The following is a 23,454-nucleotide window of genomic DNA, read 5'->3' as shown; positions in this document are numbered from 1 at the left end:
AAATAGCAGCAGCTGCTGGTAGCGCGGCGGCGGTCGGTGTTGTAGTAGCAGGAACCAGCCAACCAAGCAAGCAAGCGAAGCAAGCGAAGCAAGCCACCCCCTGCGCGGGGAGCGGCGGGGAGGGGCGGGGCGGCAGGGGAGCGGGTGAGGAGCGACCCGGCCTCGGCCTCGGCTCGGCCACGGCCACGGCCCGGCAGTTCGGTGCAGAGGGATCCCGCGAGCACGTCGCCGTGCAACCCCCGATACAGTGAGTGCGTGAAAGTGAACAGTGCCTCCAGTGATGTGACATGGCGGCCTCCCTGGGCCGCTCGTACGAGTGGGATGCGTACGAGGACGTGGATAAGCCTGCCCGCCGCGGCGTCATCGGCGGCAGCATGCGAGCGCCGCGAAGCAGGTCGTCGGCGCGGTCGAGCAGCGCGCGGCGCAGCGGGGCGAGCAGCCCGGCGCGCAGCCCGGCCCCGCACCGCAGCCCCAAGTGCTACTCCAACGAGGCCCTGGTGGACGGCGACGAGTACTTCTCCGACCAGACGGACTTCGAGGAGCACTACCTGGCCAAGCGGCAGCGCCAGGACAGCGGCACGTCGCTGACGTCACGCGACGCCCGCGAGCCGCCCGTCGGCGCGTCCCCCGTGCACGCGGCGCCGGCCGGCTTCGGACCCGCCGGCTTCGAGGGCATCGCGACGTACGAGCAGCGCCGCTTGCTGGCCGGCAAGTCCATGCCGCAGCTCAGCGAGCGGCCGCAGCCGCAGCCCCGCCACCGCTACGAGTGCATCCCCAGCCGGCCGCCCCCGCAGCAGCCGCCCCCGCAGCCGCCCCCCGCCCACCGGCCCGGCAAGGCGACGCCCACGCGGCGCAGCAACAGCAGCGCGAGCAACGTCGGGGTGTCGCCGCGCCGCGGCCCCGTGCGGTCGCCGTCCACCGTGAGCCTGCTGCGCCGCGGCGGCGGCACCGGCGTGTCCACCCCCGCCAGCCGCATGGCCAACATCCCCACGGTGGTGCTCAGCTCGCCGGCCACGTCGCCGCTGCGCCAGCAGCAGCAGCAGCCGCAGAAGGCCGTGCCCTTCGTGTCGCCCAGCACGTCGCGCCGCAACCTGACGCCCCTCATGAACTCCATGTCGCCGCAGCCGCTGCCCCGGACGCCCCGCCAGCAGCAGCCGCAGAGCCAGCAGTACAACCACCGGCGGACGCTGTCCATGTCGTCCGGCCACCAGAAGACGGCCGTCATCGCCCCCAACACGTACACGGGCTTCGACCTGTCGGGCCGCGCCTACGGCGACGGGTGAGTTCAGTAGCGCCCTGCCCCGCGACCGCCGCGACGCCCCCATTTCTAGCACCTGGCCGTCAATGGGCTGGGCGACGCACTCAATGGCCCGGCGCACAATCGCGCACGTGGCTGCAGCACGTGCGTGTGGGGGTGTCGGGGTGGGTTTGTGTGTGTATGTGTGGGTGCGAAGGGGGAGGGGAGGCAATAATGGCAGCTGTTGGCAAGGCAGTAGCAGCCCCCCGCCCCCTCCAAGGCCCAGGCACAGAGGATCAGAGCCGGCGACCAAACTGAGCGACTTCCGTTGCAGGTACCGTCCGCGCTGCGAGCTGGAGGACGACATGGCCGAGATGCAGGCCTCGTTCCTGTCCCAGCAGCACGAGCCGCTGATGCGGCGGTCGCCGCGGCGTAAGTCGCTGTCGCCGTCGTCGCACGTGCCCGGCCCCAGCACGCCGCTGTCGCCGCCCGCCATGGACATGCAGCAGCTGACGTGCTCCCGCGGCGTGGTGGGGCCCGCCGTGCGCGCGCAGGCCTCGCCCGCCTGCTCGCCCGCCTCCTACAAGTCCAACAAGTCGTCCTGGCTGTCGCTGCCCGGCGTCCAGGGCAGCGGGCTGGGCCACCGCGCCCCCAAGGGCGTGCTGTTCGGCACCGGCATCGTGCTCGTCCTCAGCGGCGTCGTCGCCAACGTGCTGGCCTTCTACATGCTCAGCTTGGTAAGCCAGGCGAAGCCAGGAAGCGCGCTCTCGCCGCACCGCGCGTGCAGGTCTCCAGCCTCATTCACGCCGTGCCTCTTGTTGCAGAAAGGGCGCCAGTACTACCTCGACTTCGGCGTGCTCTCGGCCTTCGCCTCCCTCATGCTGGGCATCGTGGGCCTCCGGTCGCGCGTCGGCCACTTGCTCCCCAACCGGAACTACGTCACGGGTGAGTGAGTGGCGCTTCCGGACCGCCACGGCAGCGGTTGTGCGCCCGAGTCTACACCCGTCTCCACCGTGACTCCTCGCCGAGCCCCTGGACGCCCTGAACGTCCTCATCCTGGCCCACGCCGGCCTTGCGACCGACTCATCAGACTGCCGGGGCCATCCCTCCGCGTCCGGCGAGCCCCACTCCTTCCTGACCGCGCATGTCTGCCGCGACCTCCTTGCGTCACCAATTTGGGGGACCCCCTCCCCGTGCTTCCCCGTGCTTCCCATGCCGCACTCCGAGGTGCATCCCGTCCTACACCTGCATCCGGGCCCGAAGTGGGGCAGGCCTCGGCAGGACGGGGCCGGCCGTGGCGTCGCGTAGTAGGATTCTTTCATTCATGCATTCATTCGTTCATTTGGGAACGCAGAACGGGTGAGATGGCCGATATGGCCGGCAGGCCAGGCGGGCGGCGTGGCAAGGGTGAACCGCTACGCAGTGTAGTGTGCTGTGTTGTCGCCGGAAACGGATCAACAAGTACGTCGTACCGGAGGGCCGGGAGGGTCAGGCTGGCCCTGCCGTTAGGGCCGTAGGGCACCCAGGGCACCCAGGGCAGTCAGGAAACAGGGAAGGACTACCCATTAATTTGGGTGCGCTCCGAAGGGCCGTCAACACCACCGCCAAGGACTGTGCGACGCCCCTTCCTGCTCTGCAGTGCACCTACAGTGCGCCGCGTACTGCACCGCGGACGGGAGAAAGCCGCGACGCGTCGGCCTGCCTGCCGCACTCGGCCGGACTGTCCTTCTCCTTGTGCGGAAGGCGCGGCCGCGGCGCCGCGGCGGAGAGGAGAGCAAGGAGAGCACCTCGCCGACGCCCTGCCCTTCCGCAGCGGCGCTCCGCCAAATATGGGCTAATTATTTGAATCGAGTAAGAAAGCGCGCGCGAATTGCGGCACGGCGGCGGCCTCTCTCACCGCCCGCCGTAAACACACGCGGCCGACTCCGTCGCACCCCTACGGCACGCCCCGTGAGTGCGAGGGAGACAGCGCGACGAATAAGCACGAAGCAGCTTGCTGGAGCGTTGCCATCCAGCGGCCCCACGACTAGACGCGGCGCCTGGACAAGCAGGGTGGCGGGATGACGATCAGAGATTTGTCACCGCCACTCCCGATCGCCGCCACTCCGACACGCACGTCGCGCAAGGACGGCCGCCGCCATAACTAATATCGTATAAAGTCGAATCCGACCGCATTAGGCCGAGCCCCGCAGCCCCGCGCGCCCCACGAGTGCAAGTGAGAGAGACTTGAGCTGCTGCTGCCAACGGCTGCCAATCCCCCCGCCCCCCGCAGCAAACCGCACTGCCCCGTTCAGTGTGACTCACGCCCCGCGTTCCCACCACCTTGGGGACTCACTCCATCACCTCGCCGGCAGCCGGCAGCGCCGCCAGCGCCGCGCGGGGCAAGGTCTCTGTCAACTAGACCGTCCCCTGCGAGCCCCGCCCGGCCCCGCCCTGCGAGTATGGACTCGCACTCGGCCGCCGCGCGCGATATCAAAAAATAGCAATGAAATATAAGCAGCGCGTAAAAGTAAAACGAGTGTAAAACGGAGCTCGGCGCGATTTCTCGATCCAGGCGGCCGGGCAATTCGGCTCCATGCAAAGCGCCGGGCCATTCCGATTGGCCGCTGCAGCGGGCCGGGGGGCCGGGGGACTCCACAAGCCGCTCTTGTTTCTGGCAAGAATGCAGCCATGCGGCCGCGCAATGAGTTTCGCAATCGCAGCGCCGCCAAGCCGCCAACAAGACCAATAGTTTTTGCCCGTTTTGCTCGTCTACGTGCTCGGCGCGGCACGCCACTGTAGGGCTCTAGGCACGGCATGGCACGGCGCCGCGGCACTGCCTCGGCCGGCCTGACAAATCGAGATGGCGCCACCGATCGCCTCCTGCCTTTTCCTCAGTACGCAGTGTAGGGGCCCGGCGGCCCGGCCCGCGGTTTATTGGTGCGCTCGCATTAGCTGCCGCCCCAAGGTGCCCCAAGGTTCGCCGCGAAATAATGAGCGTGAATACACACTGCCGCGGTGAAAGTGCCGAAGTTACGACTCGCCGACTGTATAGCTGCGGCTAGCCGCGACGGCCGGCCGGCCGGGGGGGCTTCGGTCTTCGGGGCTGCGCCGAGCTTCGCGGCCTGAGCCATGAATGATCTTCTAACGCGTATACGGCAGTGCGGCTGCCATTGGAAATATGGGCTTCCACGCCGTGCATCATGCCCCGTTGCGTCACCTCCAGCATGCCTCCAAGAGGCCCTACCGCCCTAGGCCGCCCTGGGCCCGCCGGCCGGTCTATTTGTATGCGCGCGGCCTTCCAGCGGCTCAACTCTATTCGGATTAATTTCATTACAGCCCCCCCCCCTCCCGAAAGCCAGGGCGCGGCCGCCGTCATGACCCGCGAGTGCTAGGCGCGCATTGCACACGCTAAATGCCAACCGATAATTGATTCAATCCCAGAGCAGTGCAATTGTCATTGCCGACGCAATCTAAAGGCAGTCGTTGTTGTTGTTGCAGGGTACATCTTGGTGGCGGCCTTCTCCGTGCTGACGGCGGCCGGGCTGCTGACGCTGCTGCTGCTGCCGCAGCCGCCGCACCTGCCGCGGTCGGCGCGCCTCCACGGCGTCGGCCTCGGCGGCGCCGCGGCCACCATCGACATCACGGCGGGGGCGGTGTGCGGCACGGCGGCGCTCACGCTGCTGCTGGCCGCCACCGGCACCCTCACGTCGTACTGCTGCCGGTACCCGCCGCCGGACAACCGCGTCGCCCACGCCGCGCCGACGTTCTCCGTGTGAGCACGGCGTCGACGACATGGACGTTACAACACGGCGGCGGCGGCGGACTGCTGCTGCATCGGCCTGCCGCGCCTATCGATGAAATGGAAGGTCTCCTTTCCTGTTACGACCCCCCGAGTGCGTGCGAGAGAGACAGACAGACAGAGAGGATGATTGTAAGTGCGAGTGAGTGAGCGTGAGAGGTGTCGTAAGCCGCCGGGATGGTTTTTAAAGCCCCGGAGGAAGACCAAGTGAAGGATGCAGTGTCAATATATTTGTCGTTACGACTGCACTGTAAGGCGAGCCTTGCTGCAACTATAACTGCTGCTCCCAGCTCGCAGTGCTGTGTACTCTGCCGGGGAAAGGCATCGGCGGATCGCTCAATTCTTTTCCTCGTCAAATTTATTCCATGGCATACGTTTTTGAAGCAGCGCTTTGGCAGCGCGCGGTTGGCTGGCCTGGCCGGATTGATTTCGCTCGGCGAGTGCTTTGCCCGCTTTGCCAGCAGCAGGCTGATTCCGAACAGTGCCCTCGTCGCTCTGTCTCTCTCGCACCGCCACGGGGCGCCTCGTGAGTGCGAGGAAGACAGGACGATGCGACGCCGCTTGGAATCAGACTCTACACCCCCGTTTTATTGCCCTGGACACGCGGTCCGATTTCTCGCCTCGTTTTGGCGGCAGTCCCTACACCAGCTACTTCTCTGCAATAATCGCGCCGTGAGATCCCAATCGGGCGTTGCGTTGGCACGCGGCCCGACGACCCCGCGACCCGAATTACCCCGCCACTGTAACAAGCAGAGTATGTTCGGGGCGGCAGCTATCCACCTCTACATCTGTAGCACATCGTGTGTCTGGCTGTGTTTGAGTGTGAGTGCGCGTTCGTGCATGCGTTAGTCTGTTGTGCGTGAGTGTGAGTGTAAGTCGTTGTGAGTGAGGCGTGTGTGTGTGTGTGTGTGTGGTAGTGTGAGTGTATGGACGTGTGCGAGTGCGCCCTGTTGCGTGGAATGTAACACCTTTAGTCTAGCAATCACATATCAGACCCCAGTGGTCTAGCCCTCGCGGCGTGGGTCGATTTTAATTTTAAGGCCTTCCCCCTGGTTACCATGGTTACCATGGCGTGATCTTGACACTACTGTTGTGTCTTTGAATTATGTATACTAAGATAGTTTTAAGCTGTGTACATATCGTGGCCAATTCCGTCAGTACTTGGAGGCAAACAAAAGTTGTATATATGTTTTATAAGATAGAATATCAGAAATGTATTATATATTGTTGATTGTTTATATATCTTAGAACTTTATGAAAAGTGTTCATTGTGTCTTTATTTATTCTAGTTGTAGATAAACCGTAGGTCATAAAATGTACAGCCTGTAGTAAGTACGTACATAAATTACGGAAAAAGTCCGTAATGGATTAACAGCTAATATGCCAAAAACATTTTGAATATTTACTGTTGATATAATTATAAAGGTCAAGTTTAGATACGTACGTCAATTTTAGGCGTTTGATCCGAGTACTGGCGGGATTGGGAGACCTCATTCGAGTCTCTCGAATGAAAGGGAACGACCTCGCAGCGGTTTCCTTGCAAAAGAGATGGCGCACGTTATAAACAAAAGCCTGCGACCAGAATCAAACCAAAATTATTTATGTCATTTTAATTGATTGAATAAAAGTCTACCAAGAACCATACAAGCTGCTGTTAGTTGTCCGTCATTATTGAACCCATTCCTCCCGACGCCTATCTCAGCCAAGGAGAATCGATCATGCTGTCATAAAAGCAAGTACACTTTTAGAGCCGCACTGTGCGGCGCTCTGATGGCCGATAACGGCCAACACGACGGCGCCGCAAAATTTGAAACGGCCGGGTGGCGATTACACGTACACATTTACACACACACACACACGCGACGTGTCTTTCGCGAATCAGTCTACGGCGCCAACACCGCTATCGGTGCACGTACAGCCCGGGGGAGGCACTGCATTAGCCTGGTGGTGATAGTGAGCGCTGGCGCGCTGGCGTCGCTCTGTCCCTCTCGCCCTCGCTGGGCTGGCCTAGGCTGGCCGGGCGGCGCACAGGAGTGCGAGCGAGACAGAGCGACGGCTGCAGGCTGCGCCAGGCTGCGCCATGGAGGGCCGCGCCGAACTGCACGCCTTTCACCGCCCTGTCGTGGTGTCGCGGTGTCACGGCCTGTTGCAGAACAGCCGATGGAAAAGGCCAGCCCCCGTGCGCGGGCTACTACTGCTGTGCTGTTGCTCTACAGCATAGGAGTGGCAAGACAGATCTCCAGGAAAAGCCGAAGGCGGCAAGTCGTCTTCTTTTGCATGCATTTAAACTTTTGGCGCTGCGGCGACCCCTGCCGCGCTAAGGTGGTATACCACCTTATGCCGCGCCGCCTAGAGTAACCCTTTCGCCGCCGTTGCACAAGAAAATGTCATGCGCGGCCGTCGTGCCGCCGCCATTGCCGTTCGATACATCGACGGCAAGGACGGAGGACGCCCCGCCGCACCCCACCACGCCCCGCCACGCCCCGCCCCACACGTCGTGCCCACGTAGGGGAGACATTTTGGCCAGCGGTCAAAGCCAAAATCGTTGTGGTCAAAGTCTTCCCGATACAGGGCATGAAAGAGTAGGGTCTTAAGAATACTAGGACGTCGAGGGAGGCCTTTTACGGCTACTAGATTGGACACAGTGGCTACCCAAAGTCAGCAAAATCAGCAAATTTCCGTGATTCGACCACTTTTTGACCAACTTGGTCGGAAAATCGTTGCGGTCAAAGCCAAAATCGTTGTGGTCAAAGTCTTCCCGATACAGGGCATGAAAGAGTAGGGTCTTAAGAATACTAGGACGTCGAGGGAGGCCTTTTACGGCTACTAGATTGGACACAGTGGCTACCCAAAGTCAGCAAAATCAGCAAATTTCCGTGATTCGACCACTTTTTGACCAACTTGGTCGGAAAATCGTTGCGGTCAAAGCCAAAATCGTTGTGGTCAAAGTCTTCCCGATACAGGGCATGAAAGAGTAGGGTCTTAAGAATACTAGGACGTCGAGGGAGGCCTTTTACGGCTACTAGATTGGACACAGTGGCTACCCAAAGTCAGCAAAATCAGCAAATTTCCGTGATTCGACCACTTTTTGACCAACTTGGTCGGAAAATCGTTGCGGTCAAAGCCAAAATCGTTGTGGTCAAAGTCTTCCCGATACAGGGCATGAAAGAGTAGGGTCTTAAGAATACTAGGACGTCGAGGGAGGCCTTTTACGGCTACTAGATTGGACACAGTGGCTACCCAAAGTCAGCAAAATCAGCAAATTTCCGTGATTCGACCACTTTTTGACCAACTTGGTCGGAAAATCGTTGCGGTCAAAGCCAAAATCGTTGTGGTCAACGTCTTCCCGATACAGGGCATGAAAGAGTAGGGTCTTAAGAATACTAGGACGTCGAGGGAGGCCGTTGGCCGCAATCAGATCGGACGCAGTGGCCGCCCAAAATCAGCGAAAACGGCTACTTTCGTCCCATATATACTAGGATACGAGTCGAGCAGCGACAACTGGCACGCCGCCGGCGCAGGGGACTGAGGAGGACGCCGGTGGTTAGGCAACCCAACCGGCTTGCGCGCCGAAAGCGTTGCCGTCTAGCAGGGCGTCTGCTGGGCTGGACTGGCCACCCCACCGGCAGGGCAGCCGGATGAGTTGCCTACCGAGCGGTGCGCGGCGCGCACGACGAGTCGACAGGCTGACAGACTAGTCGAAGCGGCGAGCGACTCTGCCTCCGAGAGTGGAAGCGCGTCAAAAACTTTCATTTGATGTTTTCGTGGTTTTAGGGACATGAAGGTGTTAGAAGTCGAAAAAGTGCAAGACAAATCGTTATAAATTTTTGTAATTTCTAAAAACTTTAGTTACAAACAATGTACATGATTTTACATTATGAACAAGTAATGTACATATCGTCCTCTGGGATCATCTTTATACAGTACACATATTTAACAAACAGTTTTCTATGTACACAAAATATAAATAAAATACAGTCCTAGCCTAGGTTCTACGGTACATTCATCACACATTTGAATAAGCACTGTTCCCAGTTTTAAAGCTTTCTGGAGGACACACCAATTTTTTTCTCATTTCAATAGATTGGTCCAAGATAATAACAGGGAACAGCTTTCACAAATAAATTCCAATATGGAGGGCTAAAGTAATAATCAAATTGAATTACACAAATACAAAAATATGGACTTGCGAATATTTAACAATACAACTTAAAGCATTAACCGTCGCTCTATCTCTCTGTGTGAGCTCATCATTGAACTCGTCACAAAATTCCCATGACTACGCACATCCGAAAGACGGGCGGAGTGATTTCAAATTACACCCTACAGTCTGGGGAAGGTAGGCGGTATGGAAAACAAGATTACTGACATGTCAAGGTTTCAGCAACAGTTTGGAGGGAATTATATCAGACAATCGGTCAGTAATGGTTAAAATTATTGGCGCATTGAAGTCTTTTTTCATGCACTTTGTACTATAAGCCCATTTCAAGTCGACAGTCAAACAAAAAAAATCTCGCCAGGAAATTCAGTCCAGAGACTCCACAGTCTTTTAGCACGAGATGCATTTGGTCGAGGGGGAAATCACTCTCAAAAACTGTGACCCGACTACTCCCTATTACGTTCTATTACGCCATTACAGAAGGCTTATTACGCTCGAAAATATCCAGACTTAGGCTAAAATCGGACCCAAAAAAGAAGGGAAAGTTTTAAAAAATTTGGCTATTACGCTATTACTATTACGCGTAATACTAGGAATTGGTGACCCGACTATTACGCGAGTGATTTCCCCCTCGCATTTGGTGTTTTGAAAGGATTTGAACCTGGAGCGGAGTAAAACCACGTTTCAGCCCCAGGTACCCACCCCTCCACTGCTTCCACTTTCGTACAGTCTATCAACGGTAGAATTTCCCACCAGAACTCTCAAACCAACATGCCCACCAGTCAATGAGGCGACAACGTCTGTGGAGAGCCCTTTGATATTTTGGTTTTTGGTCTGGGCGACAACAGTTACACACTCATTTTGCCTCTCATACCCACAAACGCACACACACGCACACACACACATACACACACAGTTACTCATTCACTCACTCACACACATTGACTCTCTCTCTCTTTGGAAGCAGCATGGTCTACCTACACGTCGATGCCGGGCCGCTCGTCCGGCGAGCATGCGTGGTTGGCGTGGTTGTGGACCAGGGGGTGGGTGTGCGTGGCTGGCGCGGCCGAGGCCGAGGTCTCCCTCTGCGCGTTCAGGGCGTTGTCCTTGTCGTCGGCGGTCTGCTCGGGCCGCTCCGGCGCGGCGTGCTGGGAATCACAGGGCGCTTTGAAGGACCGCCGGGCGGGCGTGGAGGCCGCGGCCGGGGCCGAGGTCGACGTCGAGGCCGCGGAGGCCTGCGGGTGGTGCACGAGCGACAGCGGGCTGATGTAGGTGTACACGTTGCTGTCCGCGATCGACTCGTACTGCGCGTCCGGCGCGAGACTAGGGTTGCGGGGGGCTTGGAGGGGCTGGTGGGGCAGCGGCAGGGGCATGCGCTGCCGCGGGGCCTCGGCGTCGACGGCGTGCAGGTGGTAGTGCGAGGACGGGTCCACGACGGCCGTGTCGGACAGCGTGGACGCGCTGGGCCGGTGCACGGACACGGGCCGCGGCAAGGGCAGCGCGCCGTCCATGCTGCGCTGCTGCAAGTGCACGTGCGGATGCCCCGGATGCCCCGCGTGCACGCTGGAGTGCACCAGCTTGAAGGCGCGCAGCTCGCGGCCCTGCTGCGGCGGCTGCTGGTTAGGCTGCCCGGGCTCCTCGTAGGTGAGGGAGGAGTGCTGCTCCGAGACGTTGCAGCACGACGAGTCGTCGCCGAAGTAGATCTCGGACTCGTTGGGGTCGCACGGCCGCTTCTTGCAGACGAGCGGCCCCTGCGGTCCGAGGGTCACGGTCTTGACCGGCGTGCTGGTGGCGGCCGAGGTCCCCGCGCTGCAGGGCGCGGCCGGCAGGTCCGCCGCGCCGTCCTGGAAGGCCTGGTTGTCGAAGGCGGCCAGGATGGCCTGACTGTCGCTGGGCGGGGCGGCGGCCGGCGGCGACGAGGGCTGCGGCGGCGGGAACTTGAGCCGCGGGTACGAGTAGCCTTCCGTGTCCACGTCGTCGCTCGTGTCGCCCCGCGAGCAGCACGGCCGGTCCGCGCAGCAGCTGTCCGCAGAGGCGGGGCGGTGCGCGCCTTGGTGGCCCTGGTGGCCGTGGTGGCCTCTGGCCGGTGGTGGTATCGCGCGCCGTGCCTCGACCCGGGCACCACGGGGGCGTCCGAGCGCTTCTTGGCCTTCCGCGCGCCGTGGAGGTGGACCCCAGGCACCCCGGGCACCCCAGGCACCGCGGCCTGCGCGGACGGGGCGGGCGTCGGGGCGGGGGACTCGGGGGAGTCGGGCTGCTGCACCGAGGACTCGCCCTCGTCGGCGGCCTCCGCCCCAGGCCCGGCCTTCTTCCTCTTCTTGCGCGGCACGCTCTTCTCCGGGCTGGACAACGAGTCCAGTGCCGAGGTGCTTCCCGCGTCCTCGCCCGCCGACAACGGCCGCTCCACGGCGGCCGCGGGGGCGGCAGCGCCAGTGGGGGTGCACCGGTGCGGCCTCTGGCTGCTGCGCGACAGCAGCGGGTACGGGTTGGCCGCCGCGGGCGGCGGGCTGGCGGACGCCTGCGTGGGGTGGCTGGGGTCCCTCCGGGCGGGGCTGTTGGCGGCCGAGGCGGGGTTGGACATGTACGGAGGCGGGGGCCCCCACAAGTAGAACTGCGGTCCCAGGTCGTCGGCGAGGGTCAGTGGCATCGGGACGGCCAGCGGCAGCGGCATGCCCATGCCGTCCGACGGCCCGTGGACGGGGCCGGGCGCGAAGGGCCGCGGGTGCGGCTGCGGCGCGGGGTACACTTGTGACAGGAGGTACGGCCCCACCGACGGGTCCCTGCCCAGGTGGCTGCCCAGGGTGCTCATGGCGCTGCTCAGGTGGTGGGGGTTCATGTTCATGCCCATGGTCATGCCCGCCGCGTTGAAGCCGTACTGGCTGTCGGTGGACACGTTCTGCGGCCGGATGGTGCACATGGCGCCGTCGCCGGGCCCGCGGGCGGGGGCTGCGCCCACTGCGCTGCCGCTGCCGGACCGCCCCCAGGGCAGCCGTCGCCAGCTCCACGCGCTGCTGGGGGTGCTCTGGGCGGGCCGCACCGCGGCGCCGTGTCCGGAGCGCCCGGCCACGCCGGTGACGGCGGGGTGGTGGTCCTCCGGGTTGGGCGAGTACAGGTTGCCGACGCGGCCCGGCGCCCAGTACCGGTTGTCCATGAACTCCCAAGGGATGGAGGGCGGCGGCGTGTGCAGGTCGCGGCAGTCGTCGCAGCAGCTGCAGCTGCCGCAGTGGTGCGTGAGGCCGGCCAGCCCGGCGTGCTGCAGCGCCTGCCCCGCGGGCTGCGACGCCTGCTGCCGCCGGTACAGGTAGCGGCACCGCAGCTCCAGCTGCTCCCAGTACATCTTCTTCTTCTCGTGGCTGCGGATAAATAGAAAAGGGTCAGACTGGCACACCTCTCGAAAAACCGCGCGGTGCGGTACCCACCTGAAGAGCTGGTAGACGAGCATGCCGGAGAAGATGCAGACCAGGATGCCGACGACGGAGAGCCCGAACATGGCGCGCAGGCACGAGTACAGGGCGCCGTGGATGACGTCGCAATCGGGGATGGCGTTGAACACGTACCGCGCGCCCTCCTCCGAGGCGTCCGTGGCCGTGGCGTCGACGAGGGCCGAGTAGCACGTGCACGTCTGCGTGCGCTGCTGGTAGTGGCACTGGCTCAGCGACTGCAGCCGGCTCATGTGCACCACCGTGGTGGCCACGGTCACCAGCACGCAGAGCGCCGCGCTCGCCAGGCACGCGCAGCCGCACAGCTTCATCTGCAGCACAACAACAAGGCCGTCAGTCAGGTGCCCCATTTACGGACGCGAGAAATAAATCACACGAGAAGGGAAGCCGGCAGCAGGGAAGTCCAGCCGAGCCCGGAGAAACTCGTCCGGTCGAGACCGGAGACTGACCGGCCGGCCCTGCTGGCCCCGCTGCTCCGATTTCAGGTGTGCCACCCGATGCTACTCACCAGGAACGAGTACCTGTTCCTCCTCCTCGCCAGACACATGACCACCAGGCCGGTGGACAGGAGCTGCAACACAACAAAGCCGCATTAGGACCTGCACGTCATCACTTTCCGTCTCGGGTTACCGCCGGGTTACCGCGCACAACGCCGTGGCTCCACCGCACCGATTCGGCAGGCTGTCGTCGCTGCGTCTCCCTCGCACTCACGCGGCGCCCCGTAGGAGCCCGTAGGGGTGCGAGAGAGAGGCAGCGGTGAAGCACCGCCGTGGCCAGCGGCCCGTGAGAACGGCGCCGCGCACCGAGCCCCACTTCCGAGGTCGCCGTCGTGCGCGTGTCGCGACGCAGTGCGACGCACGCGTGAGCAGACAGATCTGGACCACTGCCGCCACGCCGGCGACGCGACCCGACCGGAAGTCAAGGCCGCCGGGCGGAGGCCGAGGGCGACCGCGCGGAAAATTGGCGCGGAAAGCCATCACGACGATCACGACGCGGAGCAGCGCGTCTTCGTCTCGGTCGTGGAGGGGCGGCCGCGGCCTGCCGTCCCGTCCCGCCGTCCGGCTTGCCCATCATACCAAACACGGCAGCGAGGAAATGGACTCACCATGGAGGCTGGCACGTAGGTGGGCACCGTCTCGAAGTAGATGAGGGAGGACGTGTAGGACCGCAGCATGAAGTACACGGCCAGGAACAGGATGCCGAGCAGGGAGGACATGCCGCCGCACGCGGCGCACAGGAACACGTACTTGCGCAGGCCGCCGCCGCGCCAGCACAGCCCTCCGCACGGGCCGGAGCCACCTGCAACAGAAACACAGGGAGAGCGTCAGTCGGGTCGCGGGTTCGAGTACCGCCGCGGATGCGGCTTTTCGTGGCCGCGGTGGCCGTCGACACATGTAGGTCGTCCGTGACCGGCGATCGGCGGCACGCTGCCGGGTCTCGGCCGGGCCTTGGCCTTCCCTACGTGTCGAGGCGCGGTGCGACGCGCGGCACCGCGCGGCACGGCGACGCGGCGCCACTTTCGCGAAACCGGTTGCCGCGCCTCGCGTCTAGAGCCTCGCGTCTAAAGCCTCGCGTCTAAAGCCTCGCCCGCCGCGGCCGCGCTCGGGGCAGACTTATTAAAAGTGTAGGCTCGGCTACTCGAACCTCGCAAACTATCGGCCGGGCCCGGCGCGCGGCGGGTCCACTTCCACGCTTGACGCGGCGTGTGGGCCTGCGCCACGCCTGCGCCGGCATGCCGGCCGCATCAGAATGAGGCGAGTGTTGCTCTCGGCGGCGAGCTCGCGGTCGCAGACAGTCGCAGACAGTCGGCCGAGGAAAGCGATCGGCAATTAGACATGAAAGCAACAATGAAGGTGGGAACGACCACGCATTCTTCCTGGCCGGCCCTCGCTCCAGACGACTGGCCGAGCATTCCGAACTTATTGCGACTCAATTAGTTGGCATCTCCGGGCAGCCTCGGCTACCGCGCCGCCGCCGCGCCACCCCCGCGGCGGCCATCGCGTGAGCGGCGGCGCCTCCCGTGGGAACGCCACGACCCCCTGCGTGTCCGCGGCCTGCCCCGCCACGCCACGCCCGCCCCGCCGGAGTGCTCCAGGCCAGCCTCGACCCCGGAGAGGCCAGAAAGGGCACAAGGGTGGCCGAGCGCCTCTCCAGCGCTTGCCTGGAGCGCCTGGACTTGTATGTGGACCGCCACTTTGTTTCCATTAGCCGCGTGCATTTTGCAACACGGTGGCGGGGCGGGCGGGGCACTGGAGCAAGGCACGGCCGGCACGGGGCGCGGCCTCCTCAAACACGACGACCGTGTCCTTCTAGTGCGGGGCCCGCGGGGCCGGCCGGAGTGCCTTTACGATCAGCGGGGCATTCCGCTTTATTGTTTCGATAAATAAAAGATCCGCCCCGCTTTCGGCACGGCACGGCACGGCACGGCACGGCGGCGCTTTACGGTGGTGTAGCGCACGGACGGCACCCAGACACGCGTGACGCGAGCGGGCCCGCCCGACACGCATAGCGGGCCGTCCGGTCCGCGCGGCGCGGGGTGCCCTCGGCGGCCTTTGGTGGGTGCCGTCGTCGCTGTGGTCGCCTCGGCGCGCCTTGGCGGCACAAACGGAATTACACGCCTTTTGGGGGGCCTTTGCCTGCGCGGCCTGTGACACGGCCTGTGCCTCGCATGCCGCCCTTGACGCCCACCGCAGGCAGGCGGTGCGGCACCTCGCCGCCAGGTACGTACAGTGGTACAGTAGTTGGCCAAAAGTTCGACAGGAAGCAGCTGGGAGCAGCGAGCCAAGCCGAGCCAGGCAGGCGGTCTGCCGCATCAGCCGCTGCAAGCCAGCAGGCCGCCGTCAGGAAGTGGGTCTTGAGGCTGAGCAGCGCGGCAAGCGGCGCTGTGGCTTGACCTTTCCCTGCCGACTCTGCATTATTCTCTTTCACGGATTGTTGCTTGTTATCGCGGCCGGTCCCACCCACGTCAGCCCCCACCCCTTTTACACACACAGACACACACACACACACACACCGGAAACACGGCGAGGTGTGGGCCATTAGTCATGCGGCGCCACCGGGCGCGCGAAGACGCAAGCGAAGACGCGAAGTCGGGGGAAGGCGGGGGAAGGGAAGGCGGGTTGAAGGCAGGGACCACACGCACTCGTTTGCTCGTCGGCCGATGGCCGATCGATATCTCGACACGTCAGTTTGCGAATCGAAAAGCAACGAGAAGAAGACGACGGCGGGGCGCGCGGCGCTGTGTGCGCTGCTGTGTCCACCTCGCCCCGCCCCGCCCCCATTGATTCCATGTCGAGATACTGCAGGGCCTGCAGCAGGGCCTCCGAGTCGGCCTCGAGGACGTCCCGCAGTCCCACAGTCCCCGGGCCGACGGCCGGCGGCGGCGTCCTGTTCAAGCGGCCGGCGCTTTCTCGATTTCTCGAACTCGGCACCTGCGGCGCCGCGCCCGCGCCGGGGTCATCGTCATCTATGCAGTGCATCTAGGCAGGAAGTAAACCATTCCGGGGAAGGCAAGAAGGCGCCGGCGAACTTCACACAGCCGAATTACGGACAGCGCAGCGGACTGATTCCGAGAGTCATTTCCATCGCCCTGTCTCTCTCGCACTCGTGGGGCGTCCTGTAGAGGTGCGAGAGAGACAGCGATGGGTCTGCTGTGGGAACGAGCTGGAGACATCTCTCAGGACCCAAACGAGGCGAGGGCAGTATCGCGCACCTCGCCGCCACGGCCCACGAGTGCGAGAGAGACGGAGCGACGAAGGCGCCGCGGCCGTTCGGAACGGCCAGCCCTCTGCGGGGCGCTGCGGGGCTTCCCCGGAACTTGTTCACAGTGCTGCAAGCCGTTCCGGTGCCGCGCTGCCGCCGCCTCCTCCTTGATGGCGCCCGCCACATCAACAACTACAAGCTCTTAGTCTCACGCTTTGTCGAGCCACTTGGGGACCGCGCGGTAATTACTTAATACTCCACTCGCCGGCGTGACTCGGGGGAAAGGGTAGCCTCGCTCCGAGACGCGTTTCCAAACTGGCGCGCAATCCCAGAGTGCTTCCGAACAGTGCTCTGTCCCCCTCGCACACCTACGGGGCACCCCGCGAGTGCGAGAGAGACGGAGCTGTTCGGACGCAGCCAGCCGCGTGACCTCACGCCCGGCCGGCCGGCCGGCTTGGAAATGGAATCTGGCAATATCGGCGCGGTCTCCGCATCATCGACTGCGGCATTTCGGCGGCGCGGGTCACGAGGGTCACGAGGGTCACCGGGACGGCGACGTGGACGTGCCCGTCGAGGCCGCGGCCCGCGCCGGGAGCGGCAACTGCAGCGCGCGGGGCGAGGAGTTGCGCGGCTCTGTCCGTGTCCAGCCTCGACCCGCGGGACGGGACGGGACGGGACGGGACGCGGTGGACTGCACGATGGGTAGCGGCCCGTCGGCCCGCTCCTCACCTCCTCGCTGCTCCTCGCTCGGCGTGTGGTGCTCGCGGGGAATTTGCGGTCAGGAGCGCGACCTGCATCGCATCCCGGGCAGCGCTGGGGCGCCGCTACTACAGTGTACCGCAGGCTGCGGACCGAAAAACCGAAACCGCAGCACGGCGGCGGGGAGCGGCGGAGTGCAGTGAAGAGGAAGACGTCCAGGCCCCTCGCCGAAAACGTCAATCTGTTCGGCGGGGCCTCGCGGTCGCGATGCGCTGCGCGTCGTGGGAGCGAGCGGCCGGCGTCCGGGACTCCGGATGGAACGAGTCGCGACGCTGCCCCCGCCCCCGGCTCGCCTCCCCGGCGGAGTGTCGGCCAGCCATTAGGGGAGGCCAAGGTGTTGCGGGCCGCGCCGGGCATATAATGACTTCCCCCGCAGAGCATTTGCGCCCCCCAGTCAGCCGGAAACTGAACGGCTGGAAAAACAACACACTCTCACTCACACAGACACACACACGTACAGGACCACACACACATGCCCCCCTTCCGAGGGCTCCATTTCTTTCGGCCCCGGTGCAAGAAAAACGGCGGCTCAGCGCGCTGCCGCTCTGCCGAGACCCTGCGATGCGCGGCACGGCCTCGGGGGCCTCGGGCAAGGCGGCGGCGTGTTTGCTCGGAAAACTCGCAATCAGCGCGGGCCTGAAAATCCGCCGCGTCTCTCTCTCTCCTTCTCTCGCCCCCCTCTCTCTCCCAGTGTCGTGACTTTGGCGGGAGGGGGAAAAAGAGGCAGACCGGCGCGGAATAGGGGATCCAGGCGGTCGTGCGGCCCGACAACAAATTGACGCAAGTTATTATTGCCAACTCTGGCAGTCTTGCTGCTCCATCTCGGACTGCGTTATATTTTTTATTTTCCCCGCGGCGCGCCGCCACCGCCACAACCATCGACTGCCTGCACTCCACTGGATCTTCTCGCGCCAACCCTCTGCAGGCTCTGCAGGCTCTTCAGGCTCTCCGGCGCGCTGAGCAGCCTATATCGCACGCTAAGCCCCCTCAGCGCCCCCCCCCCTCTCTCTCTCTCTCTCTCACACACACACACACACAGACACACACACACACACACACACACAATCACACACACCAGCATAGGGGGACGGTCATGAACGGCATAGGGGAGGGACGCGCGGTGCAAACTTGGAAAAGAGTTGTCGCCGTGCAACTGGAGCAAACTGGAACCAATAGAGGCACTCCGCCGGCTTGGGCTGGCCCCGCTGGGCTTGCCGGCCGAAGACGAGTCCGTCCTGGAGGAGAAGAAGTTGGGCGTGGCGCTGCTGGAGCGCAAGGAGGGTGCGTCCGGGGAGGGGAGGGGTGGGGTGGGGGGTCGCGGCACGCGGCAGGATGATGAGCAGCCGTAATGTTGCAGACGGGCTGGAGTTGGATCGGGGCGTGGCGGAGCGTGGCGCCGCGATGAGGTTGCGACGCCAGGCCGCCAGCGCCAGGCCGCCAGGCCCAGCGAGGGGTGGGCCGTGCCAGGCCGTGCGGTGCGGGGTGGCCCGGAGCAGGGGAGGCTGAACAGACGCACAGCCTGGCGGCCCCCTTGAAAGCGAAACACTCGGCGTGGCGGCGCGCTTGCACTCTGTACACACCGACGCCCCGCGACGCGCCGCGCCACGTCATGGTGGTGCTCTACAGCGCCTGCTCCGCGGTCCGTACTTTACTTTATTTCCACAGAAGCGGGACGCGAGGCGGGCCGGCAGTCCGGGGCCTCTCATTGCCTGGTTTGACGTGGGTCCGGAGGGTGGCAGCGTGGCAGGGCTCGCTCGGGGCTCTACTCTGGTTTCGCGATTATACAACGAATTTCGCAGCAGCGCGCCCCGGCCGGCGGCGGCAAACACACGGCCGCCCCCGCCCCGCCCCCGCCCCGCCCCCGGCCCGCCCCGCACGCCGCCGTCAGCGCAGCCAGTGTTTGCCTTCGCCGGGGCTTTATCGGGACTTTGATGCCTGACAGAGTTGATCGCTCGGGAAGGTCAGGAAGGGACCGCGCGTGTACGCCGCGTGACGCGTGACGGCCGAGGGGCGGCACGGCCGTCGAGTGACGCAGGACCGCCCCCGACGTCCTCGACGTCCAGGACGAACGGAGAGAGGGAGAGAGAGGGGAATAAGAGAGCGGGACAGAAGAAGAAAGGAATGCAAAGCAAAGCCTGCCGCCCCAAAGTTTGGCGAGCACACTGGGCGAGGGCTCTGCTTCGCACTGCTTCGCCCTGCTGCGTTCTGTGTGCCCTTCCCCCGCCTTCCCCCGCCTTCCGCCCTCCCACCGCAGGGCCTGCCGGCCTGCCGTCACCTTTTGTGAATGTTAGCACGGCCCTGCCTGCCTGCCTGCGCCCCTGTCCCCTTCACCTTTCTCTATATTTCCGCCGAAAAAGCCTCCGACATCGCTGTTGTTGTTGCTTGCAGCTCGGCCGGGCGCGCAGCCCAAGCAGACGGAGCGGTTGAAGCGGGTGGAGTGGTTGAAGCGGTTGAAGCGGGTGAAGCAGTTGAAGCGGGTGGAGCGCGAGCGTGATCGACACGCGTGTAAATCAAATCTCGCGGGGCGCCGCAGCATTACTGGACACTCGATCGGGCCGAGGGGGGGGGGGGAGGGGGAAGAGGGACAGGGGAGGCTGCGTTTGTATCGACGATTTACCACTCCATGCGCCCAGGCGCGCCCAGCTCACGCAACCACACACACACACACACACACACACACACACACCACACACGCTGCACTCCCTCCCTCTCCCTCTCTTCCGGAATGATCCTCGTCGTTGCGATGAGCGCGCGCAAACGACGCGCCGCAGCACCCCGGCGAGTCTTCATCCCACCTCCATATATCGCGTCGTCCCCCGCGCGTTAACGACAGACGGACAGACAGACAGACAGACAGACGGACAGACAGACAGACAGACGGACAGACAGACAGACAGATAGGCGGACGGACCCAGCGTGCTTTTAGTTGATTGAGTCATGAGTCGGGCACGAGTCCCGCCTGGCTCTAGGACTCCCAGTGGACCTTGCCCCTCGCTGCATCCCTGTGTCGCCGTGTCGCCGTGCCGATGAATGAACGCGGCTTGAATGAGTTGACACGGGAGGCTAAGGCCCAGCGCCGCGGCGGCGCAGCACCCCGGCACTGGCCGTGGGGCCGGCCAGCCGGATGGATGAATACATAAGCCGATGGGAATGAATGGTGGAGCGACTTCTGTTGCCGTCACGGCCCCAGCGGCGCGGCCAGCCACACTCATTCCGAGAGTCGTCTCTCTCGCACTCATGGGGCGTCCCGTGTAGGTGCGAGAGAGACACGGCGATGAAAACGACTCTCGGAATCGGTCTGCTGTGCTGCTCCGTCCGGACGAAGCGACGCCGCGGCCACCCGCTCAAACTTTGGAATAAAGATGATGAACAGGCCACACCACGTAATGCCTGTCTGTCTGTCTGTCCGTCTGTCCGTCCGCCCGGCCGACGCGACGCCGCAGCCAAGTTTCCGATACTGCGGCTCGTTTGTCATCCGCTCTCCTGGAAGAAAATTCGACTTTGTCGGGGCGGCCGGGCGGCGGCCGCGGCGGCGGGGATGTTTATAGCCATGGCTGCGGCGCGGGGACGACGGCCACGGTCTTGGTGGCGGCGGGAGGGCCGAGCACCGCGAGCACCGCTGCAGCAGGGCGCCAATCATTATGCACTCGTTGGCCTCCTCGGCGTGTATTTCCCCGGGGTGTCACTACGGCCGCCCCGCCCCGCCTCGCCTTTCCGTTATTGGCCTCTCATTGTCCCCGCGCGTCCCAATCTAAGCGCGGCGCCCCACCCCGCCCCGCCCCGCCTCGGTCCGCCCCAACGCGCCGCAGACAATGCTTTGGCGAGAATAAACGCGGTCGATGTACGTACAACCCGTACCTGGTGCGAGAGGCCATCTCCAAAACGAATCATCCCCGGCGGGCACGCTGCTGCTGCTGCCTGGGCTGCACGCTCATCGCGACGGGCGGGGAGGGCGGGGCGCCTCGGTGACCGGAACATTGCAGCTTGATTATACACAATGACGTTCCCACTCGTGCCTGGAAACGACCGTTTCCGGGCCGGGCTGTGGACGCTCCGCGCGCTCTGGGCGGCGCGGCGAGGACCATTTCCGGGTGGCGGGGCGGGGCGGGGCGGCCCCGCAGGGCTCCGGGATGGACGGCCGCGTCTGCCGCGTGGACATCTGTTTGCGCCGTCCAAACACGGCCCGCTTGATTAAAGTGGCGGGATTAGCCGATTTAGCCGCGGTGCGGGTTCGAATCCCCCCGGATCCGCTCCGGATTCTGTTCGGCCAGGGCGCAGGGCGGCGCAGGGCGGCGCAGGGCGGCCCCCGCGGGACGGCGGAACGACCCCGGCGTCGTCGCGCCGCTCTGCGCTTTGCCCTGATTTGGCAAACGAGGCCGACTCTGCTCCGCTTTGCTCGAGGCGCTCGAGGCGCCGGCGGCGCGTTTTCCCTCGTTTTCCCGGGGTGCTCATCAGCACGGATAATGCTCGGCCACTCCGAGGTCCCCTCGGGGGTCAGCCTCCGTCTCTCTCGCGACCGAGAGAGACAGAGCGACCGGAGCACTGTTCGGGGCACCAGGCTGGCGCGCTGGCGCAGGCTGGCGGCGGCCGATGTGACCTAACGTCTTTACGACCCGCTGGACCCGCTGAGACCTGGGACCCACGACCGACGTGACAACAAGGTTGCCGACGCTGTAATTTGGAGGGCCGTCCTTTTTACACGTGGCTTGAAAAAAGCAGCCGCCAGCCAGCCGGCCAGCCAGCCGAGCGAGAGAGCTCGGGGCTAAGCCAAAGGGCCCAACTTGTCCCCTTCCTTGGCTATAGTTATTTTTCAAATCCTCTTCGTGCCAGTCCACTTCCTGGTCAAAACGACACGAACCACGCACACAAAACAAAAGGCTAGAAAACCCCATGGCGTCCGTCCATAGGAAACAATGTGATTGCTCACAGTACGACCATGCTATAGGACGCACTTCCTGGGCAACGCTTCCGGGAATAAACACACCCACAAATGCGCACGCCGATACACACACACACACGCATGAGCGGGCGCGGTGGCGCGGTGTCACACACACACACACACAAAACGCAAACACACGCGCGCGTTTCTAAACCGTATGCGGCAAATCAAAAACCGTATGAGGCAGACCAAAAGCCGTATAGGGCAAACAAAAAACCGTATGCGGCAAATCAAAAACCGTATGAGGCAGACCAAAAGCCGTATAGGGCAAATAAAAAACCGTATGCGGCAAATCAAAAACCGTATGAGGCAGACCAAAAGCCGTATAGGCCAAACAAAAAACCGTATGCGGCAAATCAAAAACCGTATGAGGCAGACCAAAAGCCGTATAGGCCAAACAAAAAACCGTATGCGGCAAATCAAAAACCGTATGAGGCAGACCAAAAGCCGTATAGGCCAAACAAAAAACCGTATGCGGCAAATCAAAAACCGTATGAGGCAGACCAAAAGCCGTATGGGGAAAAAAAAAAACCGTATGCGGCAAATAAAAAACCGTATGAGGCAGACCAAAAGCCGTATAGGCCAAAAAAAAAACCGTATGCGGCAAATCAAAAACCGTATGAGGCAGACCAAAAGCCGTATAGGCCAAACAAAAAACCGTATGCGGCAAATCAAAAACCGTATGAGGCAGACCAAAAGCCGTATAGGCCAAACAAAAAACCGTATGCGGCAAATCAAAAACCGTATGAGGCAGACCAAAAGCCGTATGGGGCCAAACAAAAAACCGTATGCGGCAAATCAAAAACCGTATGAGGCAGACCAAAAGCCGTATAGGCCAAAAAAAAAACCGTATGCGGCAAATCAAAAACCGTATGAGGCAGACCAAAAGCCGTATAGGCCAAACAAAAAACCGTATGCGGCAAATCAAAAACCGTATGAGGCAGCCCAAAAAGCCGTATAGGCCAAACAAAAAACCGTATGCGGCAAATAAAAAACCGTATGAGGCAGACCAAAAGCCGTATGGGGCCAAACAAAAAACCGTATGCGGCAAATCAAAAACCGTATGAGGCAGACCAAAAGCCGTATAGGCCAAAAAAAAAAACCGTATGCGGCAAATCAAAAACCGTATGAGGCAGACCAAAAGCCGTATGGGGCCAAACAAAAAACCGTATGCGGCAAATCAAAAACCGTATGAGGCAGACCAAAAGCCGTATAGGCCAAACAAAAAACCGTATGCGGCAAATCAAAAACCGTATGAGGCAGACCAAAAGCCGTATAGGCCAAAAAAAAAACCGTATGCGGCAAATCAAAAACCGTATGAGGCAGACCAAAAGCCGTATAGGCCAAAAAAAAAACCGTATGCGGCAAATAAAAAACCGTATGAGGCAGACCAAAAGCCGTATGGGCCCAAACAAAAAACCGTATGCGGCAAATAAA

At 62.6% G+C, this 23,454-nt stretch overlaps 2 protein-coding genes across 2 annotated transcripts in view; one reads left to right on the top strand and one right to left on the bottom strand.

The window, feature by feature from the left end:
- The first annotated feature begins 974 nt into the window (after positions 1–974).
- LOC117646264 lies at positions 975–4,995 on the top strand. The gene is made up of 5 exons (XM_034387102.1): positions 975–1,279; positions 1,572–1,669; positions 1,817–1,974; positions 2,062–2,182; positions 4,718–4,995. Exons 1-5 carry the CDS (start codon positions 975–977, stop codon positions 4,993–4,995), a joined length of 960 nt encoding a protein of 319 aa, XP_034242993.1.
- A 3,837-nt stretch (positions 4,996–8,832) lies between these two features.
- Positions 8,833–23,454, bottom strand: part of LOC117646404 (nascent polypeptide-associated complex subunit alpha, muscle-specific form) — a 28,977-nt gene continuing 14,355 nt past the window's right edge. Inside the window, 5 exon segments of the mRNA XM_034387301.1 lie at positions 8,833–11,243; positions 11,246–12,530; positions 12,597–12,928; positions 13,126–13,188; positions 13,723–13,916. Of these exon segments, the coding sequence (XP_034243192.1) occupies positions 10,155–11,243; positions 11,246–12,530; positions 12,597–12,928; positions 13,126–13,188; positions 13,723–13,916 (2,963 nt within the window). The 3' untranslated portion in view covers positions 8,833–10,154.

This window comes from Thrips palmi, unplaced genomic scaffold, assembly GCF_012932325.1.
Source record: "Thrips palmi isolate BJ-2018 unplaced genomic scaffold, TpBJ-2018v1 HiC_scaffold_19, whole genome shotgun sequence".
Taxonomy (NCBI): Eukaryota; Metazoa; Arthropoda; class Insecta; order Thysanoptera; family Thripidae; genus Thrips; species Thrips palmi.
This window is presented reverse-complemented; position numbering and strand designations above follow the sequence as displayed.